The following is a 17,191-nucleotide window of genomic DNA, read 5'->3' as shown; positions in this document are numbered from 1 at the left end:
CTTCCCCACTGGTAGTCAGCTCCTAAATGGGCCTAGGAGAGGTGCAGCCAGGCTCCACCCCTTCCAGCAGCACAGGTGAACTGCCTTCACCTGTGCTCCCAGGGCTGACTCAGTGCTTGCCTCAGGTGATCAATCAGAGGTTCAGGCCATGATTCAGCAGTTCCCATACAGTGCCCAAGCTGAAGAAGAATACCATGACCATCAAAACCTGCATTCACAATCTGCAGCACTAAGAAAGAATCCCACCAATAAGGAGTACTAGTAATAAAATCCTTCAACCTCCTCTAAAGCTCCCTGTAACATGAATTCGATGCCTCTCAGACTCTGAATGCTGAGAGAGAAATTTCTCATTGACACTAAGGGAGGGAGGGAGGGGGGGAGGCGGGGAGGGGGGGGGGGGGGGGAGGAAAAGCAGGTTGCTTCATATTTTTCTGGAACACTTCCACTTGCCCACCTCTTTTCTGCACCAAGCCTTTCTAAGTTCAATAGAAGCCCATGTCTGGCTTTAATCACAGACAACTTAGAATGCTGTTCAGTGTCAGAAAGATTGTCATAGCCTCTCTGCCTCTGTACTGTAGCAGAAAAGCAGGAGCTACCTGGCAGCATCTCATTCTCTTCAGGCACAGCAATGTCTCCCTGTTTGCAGGGATTCCTAAGAACTTAGGATCCTCTTCCTTCTGTAGAGGTCAGGATAGCAAGGCAGCTGTTTCCCTCTCCCAATAAAATAACAACAAACCAGCATATAGCCAGAGTTCCCATAGCTCTGTGGAAGGAGCAACGCAGTGCCAGAAGTGAAAGAAGAAAAGGGATTACATCACTTAGGACACTATGCTCTAATTCTCTGGTTACAGGTCAGTTGGTCCTACAATTCTATATGCACAGCTGGGTATTACAGTCAACTTTACTGACTCCTATCCATCAGCACACCATCACCTCTGACTGCTCTGCACATGATGTCGTAGCAAGATTCTAGATTCCTGCCTGAACCAAAGGGCCATTACACAGTATAAAATATCTCAGCGTATTTTCAACGTAGACACCTTTCAGTACTGTGAGAAACAGCCTTGCTTTCTGCACATTAGCACACAAAACATCCTGTCAAACAAAGGAGCTGTTCTCTGGCTCTCCTACACATCTCCTCAAATGGAAGAGCTTCAGTAACGTCTGCAGGATTTTAGAGTTACAAAAGCTGCTGCCATATAATACATGTTAACCTTTTGCCTTCCTTCAGGCAGTAAGATCCAACGCACTGGTCTCTGCCTTGTGTGGTGGCTCAATGCTCAAGGCTGCCCTAATCGCAGCAGGGCTATACATAAAGTACAAAACCAGAAAGCTACTTTAAGTATTGATTCCCTGCCTCTAAACTTTCAAACTGGCAAGACACATAAAAATATTGTCTAAGGGAATATGGTCAACTGTAGAAAAAAAAAGGTAATACAAAACAACTGCAATGCCCAATTTTGCTTAATTTTACACAAAAGATCTAAGACATTTCATAGACTATCCCAAGTTAAAAAGGACTCATAAGGGTCATAGAAACCAACTCCTGGCTCTACACAGAATCTCCCATTTACATGCTTACAAACTCTTTAGACAACCATAATCATGATTTTCAGAAGGAACTGTGGAATATCCTTCACAAGGAATAGACAGGTACATTTGTATTCACACAGATGGTAACGACCATGCTAGAAGGCCTAGTTAGCTCCCAGTGACCTCAAAGTACCTGTTTTGTCTCCAGTTCAATTCCATCACCTTGGAACTGAAGCACCTCCTGCTTTTCTCTCTCTCTGGCAGCATTACAATGATCATATTACTCAGGCTCCCTCCCTTTCTAAGCAAATAACAGAAAGGGGAACCTCTCCCCCAGCAAGACACTACAGCACGATTAGCTACACAAACTAAATGCTTGGAATCCAAAACTGTTGTCCAGAACAGATAAGTTTAAAGAGCTGCCAGCTCAAATTGTTAAGTTTAAGCTACACGATGGTGCATGGAACCTTTAAACCTCTGTTCAGAGCAAAAGACACAGGCAGACACATATAATAGGTCTGTCATCAGAAACATCAGACCAGTCAGAACAGTCAGCATTGACTTGTTTAAAATGTGCCAGAAATACATTAGCATAAATAGCACAGAGATGTAAAGACAAGACTTCCTGCAGTAATACTTCTGTCATCTTGAACCTGATTTTTTACAAACATCCCAAATACTTCCAGGAACCTCAACAGATCACAAGATTGTGTAAATGGAACTTGAGGCCTTTTAAGCATTCACCTGACATTCAGCTGATGTGCTCCAAAACAATGAATCAAAGGAAAAACAGTCTAGTCTGGGACCTGAGAAATTATCCAGCTCTAGAGCTAGAAGGATGCAATAGCAGCCACTAGGCCTGCCTTGAGTGCCAAAAAGTACATTAGCAGTATCACATATCTTTTGTGATACCTAGCATCAGGAAACTTTATCAGACAATCTGCAAATGATATCAAGAGTCAAGCCTGGAAAACAATGTAGGTCAGCTTTACATCGCACATAAAACCTGCTTACTGCCCCCACATTAGCCTGTCTGCTGCAGACTGCAGACATGTTCTTATGGAACAAACAGGCATGCTGCTAAGCCCTGAAAATTAACTTTAAAAAAAATAATAATAAAAAAAAAAACCTAAATTCTGCAGGCGCTCCATCCAGTCTCATACAACTGAGGCTCATGATACATACACACTTGCCCATTTTATCCCCAAGATTACTTCTGTGTACAAACTCACTTCTGCATGCAAAACACAGTTGAGAAACAGACAGCTACATGCACTCAACCTTAAGAAAAGAGTTAAGCCTTTTCTTAAAGGCCTCTTTATTTTTCAATTCCTTTGAACATAAATTAGTTTTAACAAATCAGATGCAAAACACCTGCATTTTCAATTAGCATATATTTTACTGTATCAATCACGGCAACCTCATACAGTAAGGTACACAAAAATAGAGCATGGTATCACTTCAATTCAACACAGTTTTGTACTACAGTATTCCATGACATATATATATAGAGGACTTTTCTATCTCAAAGCAAGTATTGTCCCTGCTGTATTCACCGTAAGAATTACGTGGCATCACAGTTTTAGAGTAGCCATATGGAAATTGAACTAGCAAACTAGAAGATATACTGTGCAACAGCCATACAGGCATGACATTTCAGAAGATGAACAAAATCAAAACAATCACTGAAAACAACCTTTAGACTGCATTTTAATAGTAAAATTGTTTTTAAATCCCTCATTATATACACAATGTATCTACATTTGTTATATTTATATGCATATATACATTTATAAAAAACATATGAGATTCTGAAAACCTTAAAATCATTCACCTAAACAACGTTTACCCCAACCTTCAGGGTCAGAAAGGCAATACTTGCCTATAACATAATATTCAGTTGCAGTCGCTTGATTCCGAAATTCCCGACTGCTAAAGACATACCACTCATCTTGTCTCTTAGTGCAAGCTGTACAGTAACTTATTGTTCTCAGCCCTCTGCAAGACTCAAGTTTCACTCTATTTTCATAATACTTCTGAGACCCATTTACAGCTAACATTATTTCAGTTATTTTACATTATTAGCCTATATGCCTCCCCCTACACCTACACCTCAAGTCCTCTACCCACTCCCCCCAAAAATTAAGAAAAATGATCTTTCATGCACACCTCTGTCACACAGGGGTCAACATTTACATTTCAAAGCCTAGACTCTAACAGTGTTTAAAAAAACCCTAAGTGAATAACTTTAGTACAAAGTGGACTACATAGTTTACAATTCAGCTAGAGGTTTTTGTTTTGTTTTGTTTTTTAACAGATATTTTAAAGACATTTAACTTTGCACATCAGATTGGTTTGCCTGATATTTTGTTCTAACTAGCTAGTCTGAATATAAGAAGTTAGGAGGATTATTGTGGAATCTCCTCTACGCAAAAAGAAACAAAGAGGCCCTACAGCCTACTAATAACTGGGTGTTGCTTGGGGGCAAAACCGTACAGAGCCTAGCACAAGGGTTCCTATGTGTTACAGTAACACAGATGAATATCATTTACCAGATTCACATCCGTAATTGTTAGGTTTACTTTAATAGTAAACACAGGATACACACATGAGCTCTGATTTTTCATCAGGCCAGCGCTTTACCTGCTGACTACACTACAAACTCTGCAGTGAATTTGGACGCAAGTGTAAGATTTATACTTACAGTTCCTATAACCACAAAGAAAAAGCGTGCACTGAGAACCAAAATCTTGCAGTTTTTAGACAGGACTCCACCTAAATTAGTGGTAGCCTTCGCAGAAGAAAAAAGAAAAGCTGGATTTAAAAAAACTGATCAGAGTAAATAATGTCAGCCTGCCACAGCAACTACAACAAGCTATGAAATACAGTACAAGTAGAAACAAAAAGTCACCTGAACAAATAACCCAGAGAGACTTAGTAGTTATAATGATTTTACCACCTTTAAGAACTCAACATATTAAATATTTATTAAAAATAAACTGTTTCCAAATTACCTGTTTACAGTACAAAGAACATTACGTAATATATGTGCAACAGAAAGTAAGAGTACTCATCAGGAAGGACAACACTAGGCAAAATTTAAGTGACACGAATACAAGTTCACCTTTTTAAAATGCGGAACAGTAAAAAAAAAAAAGCAGGATGATATTGGCAACACGAGAAAATAAAGCACATATTGTTCAGATTCAGATTATATAAGTTCAAGATAAACAACTGGGACATAAGGAGAGAAGGAAGAAACGAAGATAAGAGATGCTGTGGAGTATGATTTTGGAGATCAACAAAAGGCAGATGTTCCGAAAAATAGTCCTTGTTGGCAAAACAAGCTATTCACATGTTTCTTGCACATTTGAGATTCATACTTTACCAAAAAACGGCAGTAGTTTAACACCCACAGAAAATGTGAATCTTAATTCTCAGAGCCTCACATAGCTTCATTTGGGCAAAGAGAAGACTAAAATGGTGTGAAATGCGTGATGTCACTTTTCCATAATGCAACAGCTGCCAAGATATTTTTTTTTTTTTTAAAAAGTGCTCTTCTCCCTCACTTAAATTGAGAATTAATTATGATTTAGGAGTTACCTAAATAATAGCAGCATGAAATCATATATCTGCAGCATTTATTAAGCCACAAAAATCAAGAACTGGCACCTGATCACTGAACCATGTTCCAAATATTTGGGCATGTCAATTTTGTAAGAGGTCAGTGTTTTACTTCTCATCAGTGGCATCAGAACATTAAGTAGCCCTTTCCCTTCCCCCCAAAATGGACCAATCAAATCTACCTATAAACAACATGGGACAGTTGGGTTGATTTATAGTTTAACTGATTGTTAGGCATGAATCTGTGAAGCTCGCTTTTCCTACAGCAGGGATCATAGTAGTAAGCATTGAGGCAAGTGTCACATGAGACTTTTGAACAAAACATGCAAGTATTTGCAGCTCCAGATCGGTTACAAAAGCCGCAGCGTGAGGTGCTCGCAGGTTTGGATTTTGAACTGAATTGAGAAGCTCTCTCTTGACTTTGAGTCTGTGATGTGTACTGAGGTTTCTCTCTTAAAGCAGAGGCAGGAGATAAGCCATCATTTGGAAGTGGTTTGATGGAATAGGTGCTCTGTTTCACTACTGGGTAGTCCTGTCTGGAGTTGAACAGATTGTCACACTTTTGGCAAACAGAAGCCCCACAAGGTACGCCACAGTTCTGGCACTTGAGGGAAGCTGTCTCTTTGGCTAGGTGGGCGCGTTTGTGGTAAACAGGGTTGGCATCATTTTTTAACAGCCACACATCAGGCTTAATAACTTCCTGCCTTTTAAAATTTAACATACTTCTAGTATCAGGATCAGGATAGATATCTAAGTCCTCTTGAGCAGAAAAATAGGAGCTGTAAGGGACATTTGTTCTCAACATGCCATTAGGATGAGATGAAGTTGGCAAGAATTCATCTGAACATGCATGTGGTGAGCTTGACATTGTCAGAAGAGAGGGTGATGGACGAATAATTTCATCTTTGATGTCATCTTCCACATCAACTAAGATTGGCTCTTTCCTGAGACTCAATGAGCTCATCAATGGTGGTTTCTTATTTTCCCAATAATTGTCATATGTGTCTACTGATTTAGAAGCCTTGCTCACTTTTGGCTTGAAATAATCCTTAGAGGCCCGTTCACTTGCTGATTTCTGAAGTACCATTCGTGCCATGGAAGTATTTAAGCTTTCTTTACATTCTGCCCGCCGTTTCATAGCTTCTGAGCAGCCTCTAGTATCTTCGTTGCTATTTTTTCGTTCATTTATGACATCGATCTCCAAATAGCCTTTATCTTTCACTTGCAAATGAATTTCAAGAAGCTGCTCACATTCCACTTTGGCCAAAAAGAGTTCAAATGAAACCATTTTCACTTGAATAGCATCAATCTGCTCTTTGAGCTTATACATTGTTCCCACTTCTTGGACATAGCCCATGTAGTTCAGAATCTGCCTTACATCATCTTCAGTGAGGGCAGACTTTACATAATATACAAAGGGTCCCGTGTAGGTCTAAGGAGGTGGGGGGAATAAAAGGAAAACTAGGTTACAAATTCAGCGGAAGACTAGATTTTTCAGAAAATTCAGTGACAGATACTATAGAATTAAATAGAATATTACAGAGAAGACATGCAACTCCCACGGTAAGATGAACTCCATTTCTGTAGCCCTCCTGTTTCAGCAGATGGAAATTCTGCTTGAAGCAAGTTCCAAATAGGAGAATTTTCATTCCAGTTGAAGTTCTGATTAGCATGGTATCCTTCTTGTTGGGTTAAATCATTATTGTGTACAATGACACTAACTTTTATACGCACCAGACATGTGTTTGTAAGTCTAACGCTAAAGCAAAAAAAGGCAGAGATTTCATATATTCCTCGTGGACAAGAAGCAGCTGAATATAACAGGAAGATGGTATTACTGCAAAAGCACTTAAGTCTTCTTCAATGCATATTTAGCTACATTCAGGGGCACTTTATTTTGTGGAGAGTAACGTGTACAATTACTACACAACTCCAATGCTTGTTTTCTTTAGTATTAGGTCAAGAGCATCCAATAACAAAGCCCCAAAACAATTGTGATTTTATTTAAGTAGCAGTTCCCTTGGCATCTGGCATACCTGAAGTATACTCTTAACACAGGCCAAATTGCTTCTGACTGCAGAGAGGAATGCCTTGGCCATTGTATATTTGTCCAGAACAAGAAGTGGATCCACAGCACACAACCAAAGCCAATATTAGCAGTGCACTTAGAGATATCCTGGATGGATCAGCAAGCATTCCGTAGGCCAGAACTTAAGTGTAGTGACACGGATACACTGAGAGATCTAGTATGAAGTAATGGTCTTCCCTTAGGAAAAAGACTCTCAATCATCCCTGCCCGTAGCAGGGAGGCTAGAACTTTAGATCTTTAAGGTCTCTTTTAACCCAAACCACCCTATGATTCTATGAAATGCACCATTCACGTTAAAATTCTCTCTGCTAAATTGCGAAATACTGTCCATTAAGAAAAAAAAAAAAAAAAAAAAAAAAAAGAAAGCCCATCACTAGCACACACAACCTGCAAAAGACTTCAGACATACACCAGAAATGTTGTTTCTACCCAAGTCTCAGAAACATTCAAGTCACCTGCAGCACTTATTGTTGAAATGCTACAGCAGCTTTGAATAGGAAAATAGGGATAACAAAAAATAAAACTGAAAACTGACAGCAGACATCTTATTAGCAGACTTGCAGTACTCAAGTCAAGCAACACACAAGTTTATACTTTTCACTGTGAGGTCATAGTATAGATGAATAATTTGAAAGTGCATTAGAATCAAAATTTCATGATTCAAAATTACAAGCAAGTAAAATACATTCTAGAGGCAACTATTTCAGTGAATCCTTCAACATCATCACATAACTTATGGGAACCTCAGCAAAGCACCTGCTTAAAACCACACATTGATCACTAGTACTTGTGCTACAGTAATAGCGGATGTAAAATAAAAGGCTATGAACTTAAACACAATTTAATTACTCACTGATGTTAAAGCACCTCCAAGTAGAAATTAAGCACATTAGGAGAAAAGGCGAACAAAAACCTTAAATAAGCTCTTCCCGTATTTTATGGTTACTTTAGAAATGGATACAGTAGTTGTACTTCTTTTGGGCAGTCTCACCATCACACACTTCATGTACTTCACCTCTGGTGGTTTCTATTTACCAGCTGTATATAGCCACATTATCAATCATTCTAACATATAGAAAAAAAAGTTGTCATAAGCTAAATGCATGACATGTTTAAAAAAAAAAAAAAAAATTATGTCTTCAAATATAAATGTCTTACCTTAATATGTTTGAACTCCTTCTTCCAGGGATATAGAAAGAGATTAATTCCAAGAGTCTCAAGCATGCTGAATGCATTATGCAGAGAATGTAAACTTGAGGATTTCAGGGATCTCAGTGAGTTTTCAGCCATCTCATAAAATTTTATCAACCGGAATCTATAAAAGGGATCAATTTTGGGAAGGCAAAATAAGGCTGATGCTGCCACTCGCAAATATTCATCATTAATAGGAGGCTGTTTGCTGTCAGAGACACTCAGTTTGCATTCATGGAACTGTACATACTTTCTAAATAAATCGTCTTTATATTTTGTATCCATTGAAATCAGTTTTTGTCTCAGGCCTGGGAAGCTATTTTGTCTCTTTCATGGTTATTGGGCAGTCGGTTGATAATCTGGTATTAAGAATCTTCAGAAATGGCAACTCTTCTGGAATAAAAATTGAAAACAAAGACAAGTCATCACAGTTGCATAAGTCCCAGATATCCACAGCACCTATTTACTTCACAGGATTCTATAAAATGGTTCACAGCAGAGTAGCTCCCAAAACAACCTCTCAACCTCCCTGGGTTTCTGAAAAAGCACATGCATCAACAGGAATACTAGTGTCCTGCTTTCCCATTATTCTTTGTTTTCAATTTATCTGAATATAACAGAACACAGCAAACCTAAATCAAACAAGGCACTAGGAATTTGATAAAAGAAAGTCCACGTAGGCTCATATCCACATTGAGGATTCCTTGGGTTAGGGAACCATGGCCAAAGTAACTCATAACTACAGACTGAAAGGGAAAGCGTAAGCTTTCACGATCTTGTTTTATTTTACTGTTTTAGATCAACCAACTTACACAATCATGATTTTAATCAGATATTGTGATTTATTTCATATGTACTAATAATTATTCCCACACTACACAGAAATAACTGATGCCAAAACAAGCCTCTCCATGTTAATTCCCCAAAGCCAAGTAACGAGGAGTCTAGCAGACTATCTTGACAACCTGAAGAACTTGTGATTAAAAAGTAAACCACGGTCTTTGTGTTTTATGAGAGTACAATCTAGCACTTCTCAACTGCGAATCAAAATGGAGAGAGACAAAGCATTAATTCAGCTGCAGAGACACTGAAGCAACACTTCAAAAAAACACTTTCTATTAATTCCAGCTGCTGGGATATTGATCAATGCCACCACACGCTCCTGTTAAAATGCAAATCACCAATAAGGTCAAAATTAAGTCCATAAGAGTAACCATTACACAGACAAGGGGGAAAAAAAAAGCCACAAAAAAAGCCACATGCCACAGGAGGCCAAGAAAAGCAAGCAAGCCAACAGCTTAACAGCTAATGTTACTTGAGAAAACCATGTGCTTAATGACCACGGCACGAGAAAAGTTCACTATCTTAACTTCTGCTTAAAGGCATACAGCTCATTGCTCCCCCAGTCAGAATTTCCACTAATGTCAAAAGAAGAAACCGTGAATTGCAGTGTCCAGTTCTCAATTTGCATCTTAGTGTTAGGAAAAGAGAAGAAAAAACATAATTTAGCCCTCTCCACAAAGAGTTTGCTCTTCCCTCTCACTCCTTTTCTCAGGATGGACAAGATCAAGTTAATACACAAAACTAACCTAATTACTTATACTTAGCAAGAAGAGCTCAGTCTGATTTGTACATTAGTAACATACCCTTTGGAGAAACAATGGCTTAGGCAGGTAAGAAGTTGGATCAAGTATTAACATTCTTCCATGTACAGCATTAATAACTGCCTAACAAAAGAGCTCCACATGAAAGCTCAGGATTAAAAACGTGTCTACAAGAAAGGACTTCAGCAAGACCCCATAAACTGTGATATTCACAACCATCATCAGCCCCAGCTCTGACTTGATGTTTATATGTATGCCAGAGCTCAGGCAACTGAGAGCAAGAAAATCAAGGCAGCCCCTGCAGGGTTCCTCCTCTACTCACACATACATACAGCTATCCCAGAAGCAAAAGCTCCTGGGAAAAACACCATAGGCCCTTATTGCCATCAACACCAATAACATCAGAGATCTAAGGCTTTCACCAAACGCTTGAAAACAGAAAAAGTACTAATAAAAAGCTAACCGGAGTCCAAGAACGATTCAAAGAACTGAGAGCACACACAAAGTCCACCACCAAACGCAGGACAAGCACCAAACTCAGCACACGCGAGCACTTTTCCTCCTAGCACCCACCTGCTGCAAACCTTCCTCCAGCCAGGACACCGAGGGCAGCCGCGGAGAACAGAGCGGCCCAGAACTGTCAGACCGCCGCCCTCAGCGGGCGGGCGCGGCCCTAGCCTAGCACCGAACCCTCGGCAGCCCCGCGGGACCGCCTCCTACCGCTGAAGGTCACAGCACCGCATTCCGTGGGCCGCGCCTGCCCCTCACCGCTCTGCGGCCCACCGTCGCTCAGCCGGAAGCATCCGGTGACCCGGATGCAGGTGAGGAGCCCACTAGACACCGCGCCTACACCGTCCCAGCGGCAAACAGCCCCAAGAAGGGCTTACCAGCAGAGGTGCGGGCGCCTCCAGCCTCAGGGCACGACCCGCGAGCTGCGGACAGTGTGAGCGGCAGGAGGCAGCTGACAGCGGCGCCCCGGAAGTAGATGGTGGAGGGCAGAAAGGCACCGCCTCCTCTCGTGAAAGGCACTTCCGGTGCGTGACGTCAGACGGCTGAGGGGCGGGGTCGTCGCGTGGCCCCTCCTCCCAATGGCAGGTCACACCCCGCAGCGCCCTAGCGCTCCCCAGCGCCAGGCGTTGGCGTGGCGTGGGGTGGGGCTGCGGTTGCGTAGGAGCTACTTCCTGGTTGGCGGCGGGAAGATGGCGGTGGCGGGTGGTGGGGATGGTGGTTTGCGCTCCCCTGAGCCCTGGCCAGACCTGCTGGCGCGCCTCACCTGCCCTGTGTGCCTTGAGGTGTTCGACAGTCCCGTCCGGGTGCCCTGCGGACACGTGTGAGCGGCCTAAGGAGGAGTGCGGGCGAGGAGGGAGGCCGCGCGGGGCCCTCTCGGCCCGTAGGACTGAGAGCAGCGCACGGGACCGCCGCTCCGTACCGCACGGGAAAGGCGCGGAGACCCTGGGCTGTTCTCATTGTGTCCTTGTCCCGGCGTAGGTTCTGCACGCCGTGTCTGCAGGAGTGCCTGAAGCCGAAGAAGCCTGTGTGTGGTGTGTGCCGCGGCGCGCTGGCAGCCGGCAGCAGGGCGCTGGACCTGGAGCAGCTGATAGAGAGCACCGAGACTGCCTGCAGCGGCTGCGGCAAGAAGGTGGGACCCGGCGAAGAGCTGGGAGGGCTGAGGCGGGTGCGATGTGCTGTAACTGCGCCCCGCGGGGATGCGGATCCTGCTCTGTTTTCTATAGGTTCTTCAAAGCTTCCCAAAGCGTTTGGTTTGGTAGCCAATACTGAGGTGTTGCATTAATTTCACTATTTCTGGATAGTGCTATTTTCATCGTTGTGGCTGATAGATAGCTGTAGTACCTTGATTATCAATTGTTAAGTCCTACTAATGAAAGTTCAAATTAAGAAAGTTTGTATTTAAACCTATGTCACAGTATGTACAGAAAGCTAAATTATTTCCCATGTCATCTCTTCTCAGTAACAACATAAGCTGGCTTCGTATAAGAATATTTTCTGGTACTGGAGTATAGGTGAAGATAAGTACAATGGAACAGTGTTGTATTTGTAAAATATTACAGGCAGCAGTTATACATTAACTAATTTGTAATCTCAAAGCTTTCCAGCTCACCAGCTGAAATACGTATTTCTTCCTGCTGTAGCACTGGCTACAGAAGACTTTGTGTGTAGTCCTGCTGCAAATAGTGTAACTGCTGTGTGATTGTTGTCTAAGCAGATGTTCCTCTCAAAGATGCGCAGCCATGCAGCCTCCTGTTCAAAGTACCAGAATTACATAATGGAAGGTGTGAAAGCTGTAACTAAAGAACCACTTCACAACACCAGGTAAGTAGCTCTTCTCTGGAAATACTCATACTTAGGATCACAAAAAGAGGACTATTACCAAATAATCCATACAAAATCTCAAATTTGATTCCACTTCTGAGAAGAGGCCTTTTATGTAAACAAACAAAAAGGCAAAACAAAGCCAACACTGTGTTATGGCGTTTCGTGCAAACTATAATTTTGCTGTAAAAGCAGACTTTCCGTCATTCCTTAGTTTGTTTATTAATGTTTCACGCTGTAAGAATAGGCCACAATCCTGCAACTGAGTGCACCTAAGCAAACTATTCTCCTTCTCTATGCAGTCTTTGCACAAGACAAGATTGGAGTACTTGATACAAGCAGCTCCTTATTTAATAATAGCTGTCTTTCTGTCTCTTGATTGTAGTAACTTATATCAAAGGGAATGTGGAGCTGACTGCATCGCACTGATCGGCATTTTAGCGTTCTGGGTGATTGATACCCTGTGCGTTTAAAAACGTAAAAAATATAAGAAGGTGATAAATGGCATTTATAACATTTTTTGAAGAAATACCTTTGTGTAGAAGTTTATGATGTGAAGATTTACATAAGATGTCATTAAGAATTTAAAAGATGATTCTTTAAATTTGTTTGTCTTGATTGCATGGAATAAAATTACTGTTTTGAATAATTTTTACTCTTAGTCGCTAGTAAGATAACTTCCAGGTAGCAAATTCAAAGCCTTTTATACTATTCTAAAAAGATAGAATTTTTTTTTTTTTTTGGTGCTTTTAACTTAACTAATATGACAACATATCTCATCTTTTTCCCCCTGAACCAGGAACTTCCCAAATCGCTTTACCTTTCCTTGTCCGTACTGCAGTGAGAAAAACTTTGATCAAGAAGGACTAGTTGAACACTGCAAAACATTGCACAGCATGGATGCAAGACAAGTGGTAATAAAAAGTCTTGGTGCAAGAATTGCAATGAAGTCTAGTCTTAAATCCCCTTGAAACAGTGAATTAGAGACTTACTGCTTGAAGTTAAGTATGTATTTATACTTGCTTCTATTAAAGTCAGTTTACATCTACTTCACATGCACCTCATATTTGAAAAACGGTAGGCATTCAAAGTACTATAGGCACAGTAACAGGGATAAAATTAATGCAATGTATTAAAAAAAAAAAAGCATTAATTTCCCCTCTGCTATTCTCAGCAATAAAATATTATAAACTATTGTGAATATTGATTGGGGAAAAAAAAAGTCTCTATTTTTGGTAGTTTATATCTCCCAATTATACTCCAAATTATACTCCATTTTCTATAAAAAGGTATTGCAAAACTTGGAACTGAATTGGAAACCTTCATTTGTTTTTAAAGTTCTTAGGAATTTGGAATTTATTTAGGAAAAAAAAAAATCTTGGGGAGAAGTGATCTTTGTGAAGATGACCAAGAAAACAACTTTGTTAATGATTAATGGAGTTTGAGATCTTCTGAGGCAAACAGCAGTGATTGATTCTCATCAGCAGTATGTGGAGAGAAGAATAAACCATTCTCATTCAGAGGCATAGGAAATTAATTTAAATAAAAGCCTCTGTTAAACCTGAATGTTGAATGGCCCAGTAAAGTGTTTGACATCACTTTTCTTAGAGTGTAGTGATTGTTACAAATCTCAGACTTCAGTCACTGTCTCTTCTGCCCTTCATAGTATAAATGTTAACACGTTTAACTGTTGGGGCCTAACTGACTTTTAATTTTTTCTTCAAGGTTTGCCCAATTTGTGCCTCAATGCCATGGGGAGATCCAAATTACAGGAGTGCTAACTTCATGGAGCACCTTCAAAGACGACACCGGTTTTCATATGATACTTTTGTGGTATGTGTTTTCTCACCCTTGGAGTACATGAGCCTGACGACTCTTAAAACAACTTTTTACATAGTCGCTACTATGAAATCCAATTTATGCAGATGGTATCATGAGACAAATTGGATTATTGGCAAGTTAGAAGATGAGGCAGCTGTTTTCTGTTTTTATTTTGTGTTAGATTAACCACCATGGCTGTTGCAGTAAAAGAATTTCTGTACCTTTTGTTCATAGGATTATGATGCTGATGAAGATGATATGATGGCACAGGTTTTGATGCGTTCTTTGCGGGATAAATAAAATTTTAAAATGTGAAAGACTAACTGTCAAACCAAGCTTCCATGGGGGGGGGAAGCGCCCAGCATCCTTGCACTTCACCCTGTACATCCCAAGATGAGCTCAGGCATCCAGAAATATGGAAGACTTTTTAATCTGTCTTGGTTTCAAATTCCTGTTTGATATGTTTGTATCATTGGGTCTTCTGTTAACCACGTAAGTTTAATTTTCTTATTTGCTTCACACAAAGCTCAATTAGAAGTCTCCTCCATGCTGACTTACTTCCCTTCACCTATGCCTGTTTTCTGATGAGTTATTTTTTCCAGTTGTGTTCATTTGACTCTAAATGCAGAAATATTCCAGACTGAATGGTCCAAACTAGTTGGACCTCCTAATGTTGTTTACATTTCTTAAGTGATAGTATAAGAGGTGTATTGGTATGTATTTTTCTTAAGTGAGACCTCTAGGTGCTAGTTGTAACTGTCAGATCAGTTCTTATTCAAAGTGGCCTCTGCCTGTGATTTCATGTTTAGCAGTATTTGAACTCTTACAGGCGTTCTCTCAGTTACATGGAAAACAAGTTTTTAGTATGAGTCTTCAAACTACAGTTTTTCTTAGTAGATGTTTGCAGCTAGGTAAGAAACTAGTTCAAAGTATTTTAGTTCTACGCCTGATTATTATTTTGTTCCACACTTTGACCATAATTTCAAGCCTAGAAAATAGATCTTTTGTGTTAGTTCAATTGCTAAAGCAAATATCAATCATATCTGCTGACTTTGTGATTCAATTAGTGTTTTCAGAAATTGGTTTTCTAGGCTTCTTAAGCATTATGCTCATAAGAGAGTTCAGAAAAAAAATCAGTATCTCCACCTTCTATGAAAATTTTTGTTTAAATGTATTTATTTTTAATTGTTCCATCTCTCACGGCAAACTGGAAGCAAATCTTAGATTCCATGGCACTTGCACAGCTCTACCTTTCCGCATCACAGATTTTAAGAAGTATTTTGAATTTACGTTCTTCATTTAAATGTTGCTAAAGCTATGCTTAGATTGTGTTTTCCATGTATTATATATATATAGTATGCAGGTATAGCTTTCAAAGAAAAAGTAAAATATAAACAAGAAAGCAGGATGACTGTTCCCTTACATGGAAAACGGATACTTGATATTCAATTATACACTTTCACTATAGAGCTTCCTTTTAACACTTCACAATCATGATGCTGAGATCTAGCCATCTGAGACACCTGAGCAGAAGCTGTAAACCAGAGTAGTGTAATTCAACTTGGCATACTTAATTGGAGCAGTGGACCTGTACCACCACAGAATAGAGTACTAGTTAGTTTCTTTCACAAATACCCTGCAAATACCTTTCACTTCATACCCTGCAGACACAGCATAGCCTTACCCTTATTAAATGTACCCCAGCTAAAATCTCAACTAAACTTTGTGTTCAGCAAGACCTCTAACCTATTTAGCTTGTTTTTAGTATGTTTTCCCAAACTTGGAATAGGCTACTTATAGACTCAGCCTTAAGTATCTGCTTGGTGAACAGAGTTTCAGTCTTAGCAAAAATACTCATGGCACTGTGGGAAAAAGTACTTTGTTTTGGAGTTGGTTATTTCTAACACTTGATCTGTGAAAAGATGACTATGTTGGTGGTTGAGTGGAGATTTCTAGGTTCTGGCTAGGATGGAGTTTTGTGGTGCAAATTGACCTAAATCTAGATTTCTGCTGCTATTTGAAGTGCACTTCCATGCAATTTAGATTAAATGTTTAAGGAGCAGTTAGAAGCTTCTGAGCAATTACTTTGTGTTTTTTGAATTTTGAAGACAAGTTATAAATAAAGTTCATTTAATTTATAAAATTCTATCTTCATGTCAGCTTCTGTCATTTCTTCCTCATAATCTGTACACTTTGTTTCACATCTCTCCAAAACAGTTCTTAATGCTATGTAGAGCTCCAGGGAGCATGCCAGAAACTGGGAAAGAAACAGACAGACTTCGGCTTTGTTTCCTTTGCCTGTGAAACCGGAAGGTGGGGATTGTCTTGCAGCCCTGAAGGATGAGAAACGTTTTTTCAGGCCTTATGATCATACCTTGTCTGTATGGACCTGCTCATTGACTGTGCATCTTGGCTTTGATTTGCTTCAACTTACGAGGAATTATTTCACGCATGGGACAAACGCAAACTGGAAAATGCACACCAGATCTACTTGAATTTTGATTAAATCCGTGAATGAGTAATGAGTGAAGTTCTGGCACCTCCTAGCTTTTAACAGTGGAATTTATAGCACTGCTATCTGTGCAGTGATAAGCATCCATACAGGCACTCAGAAGTTGAGCTGTAGTTTTCCACTTAAGTGCTGATGAGCTTAGTATCTCTGTGCTGCTGACTTCATCAACTTAACAAGCTTGTTTACAAACGGTGATGTGTCTCAGTGGTATTTGCTCATTAATTTGAAGACACTGGTGAGAGACACATGCTTAACCTTGATTTATCTCATCTGTATGCAGAAACTCATCATTCCAAAAAAGGATTGTTACAGAACAAGCTAATTCTGGTTTCAGAACCTGGTAAAGTACCACTGCAGGAGAACGAAACGCTGCCAGAAGGGCTGCTACCACCTTGTCAGCAGCTGATCTTGCAGCTGCAGCAAGTCCCACTGCTAATAATAATGGCCCACTGCTAGTGATAATGCAGTCAGGCTGCCTTCAACCTG

General features: G+C 40.3%; 2 protein-coding genes across 5 annotated transcripts; one reads left to right on the top strand and one right to left on the bottom strand.

The window, feature by feature from the left end:
- Nucleotides 1-2,815: 2,815 nt before the first annotated feature.
- On the bottom strand, nucleotides 2,816-11,017 carry SPATA2 (spermatogenesis associated 2). Of its 3 annotated transcripts, XM_042884846.1 has the most exons (4): nucleotides 10,929-11,017; nucleotides 8,688-8,830; nucleotides 8,405-8,561; nucleotides 2,816-6,589 (listed from the first exon to the last, which is right to left on the bottom strand). In XM_042884846.1, exons 2-4 carry the CDS (start codon nucleotides 8,720-8,722, stop codon nucleotides 5,336-5,338), a joined length of 1,446 nt encoding a protein of 481 aa, XP_042740780.1. In that variant the 5' UTR covers nucleotides 8,723-8,830; nucleotides 10,929-11,017; the 3' UTR covers nucleotides 2,816-5,335. The 3 variants fall into 3 exon arrangements, with proteins under 3 accessions (XP_042740780.1, XP_042740778.1, XP_042740779.1); XM_042884844.1 differs by having other exon boundaries at nucleotides 8,405-8,830; XM_042884845.1 differs by lacking the exon at nucleotides 10,929-11,017 and adding an exon at nucleotides 10,615-10,919 and having other exon boundaries at nucleotides 8,405-8,830.
- Nucleotides 11,018-11,217: 200 nt separating this feature from the next.
- On the top strand, nucleotides 11,218-16,718 carry RNF114 (ring finger protein 114). 2 transcript variants are annotated; one of them, XR_006181320.1, is made up of 7 exons: nucleotides 11,218-11,371; nucleotides 11,530-11,680; nucleotides 12,266-12,372; nucleotides 13,172-13,286; nucleotides 14,098-14,205; nucleotides 14,428-14,685; nucleotides 16,411-16,718. XR_006181320.1 is itself a non-coding variant. In XM_042884964.1 (6 exons), the coding sequence occupies exons 1-6, from the start codon at nucleotides 11,241-11,243 to the stop codon at nucleotides 14,491-14,493; spliced, it is 678 nt and encodes a 225-aa protein (XP_042740898.1). In that variant the 5' UTR covers nucleotides 11,218-11,240; the 3' UTR covers nucleotides 14,494-16,341. The 2 variants fall into 2 exon arrangements, 1 of the variants encoding a protein (XP_042740898.1); XM_042884964.1 differs by lacking the exon at nucleotides 16,411-16,718 and having other exon boundaries at nucleotides 14,428-16,341.
- Nucleotides 16,719-17,191: the final 473 nt, after the last annotated feature.

The sequence above is a fragment of the Lagopus leucura genome, unplaced genomic scaffold (assembly GCF_019238085.1).
Source record: "Lagopus leucura isolate 7727_CA_CO unplaced genomic scaffold, USGS_WTPT01 Super-Scaffold_100047, whole genome shotgun sequence".
Taxonomy (NCBI): domain Eukaryota; kingdom Metazoa; phylum Chordata; class Aves; order Galliformes; family Phasianidae; genus Lagopus; species Lagopus leucura.
This window is presented reverse-complemented; position numbering and strand designations above follow the sequence as displayed.

Coding starts and splice junctions, on each gene's coding strand:
- SPATA2 (XM_042884844.1), bottom strand. CDS start 8,722: ATGGATACAAAATATAAAGACGATTTATTTAGAAAGTATGTACAGTTC. Junction 6,590..8,404: donor AGGAGTTCAAACATATTAAG/GTAAGACATTTA, acceptor CCACCTCCTTAG/ACCTACACGGGACCCTTTGT.
- RNF114 (XM_042884964.1), top strand. CDS start 11,241: ATGGCGGTGGCGGGTGGTGGGGATGGTGGTTTGCGCTCCCCTGAGCCC. Junction 11,372..11,529: donor CGGGTGCCCTGCGGACACGT/GTGAGCGGCCTA, acceptor GTCCCGGCGTAG/GTTCTGCACGCCGTGTCTGC. Junction 11,681..12,265: donor GCAGCGGCTGCGGCAAGAAG/GTGGGACCCGGC, acceptor TTGTCTAAGCAG/ATGTTCCTCTCAAAGATGCG.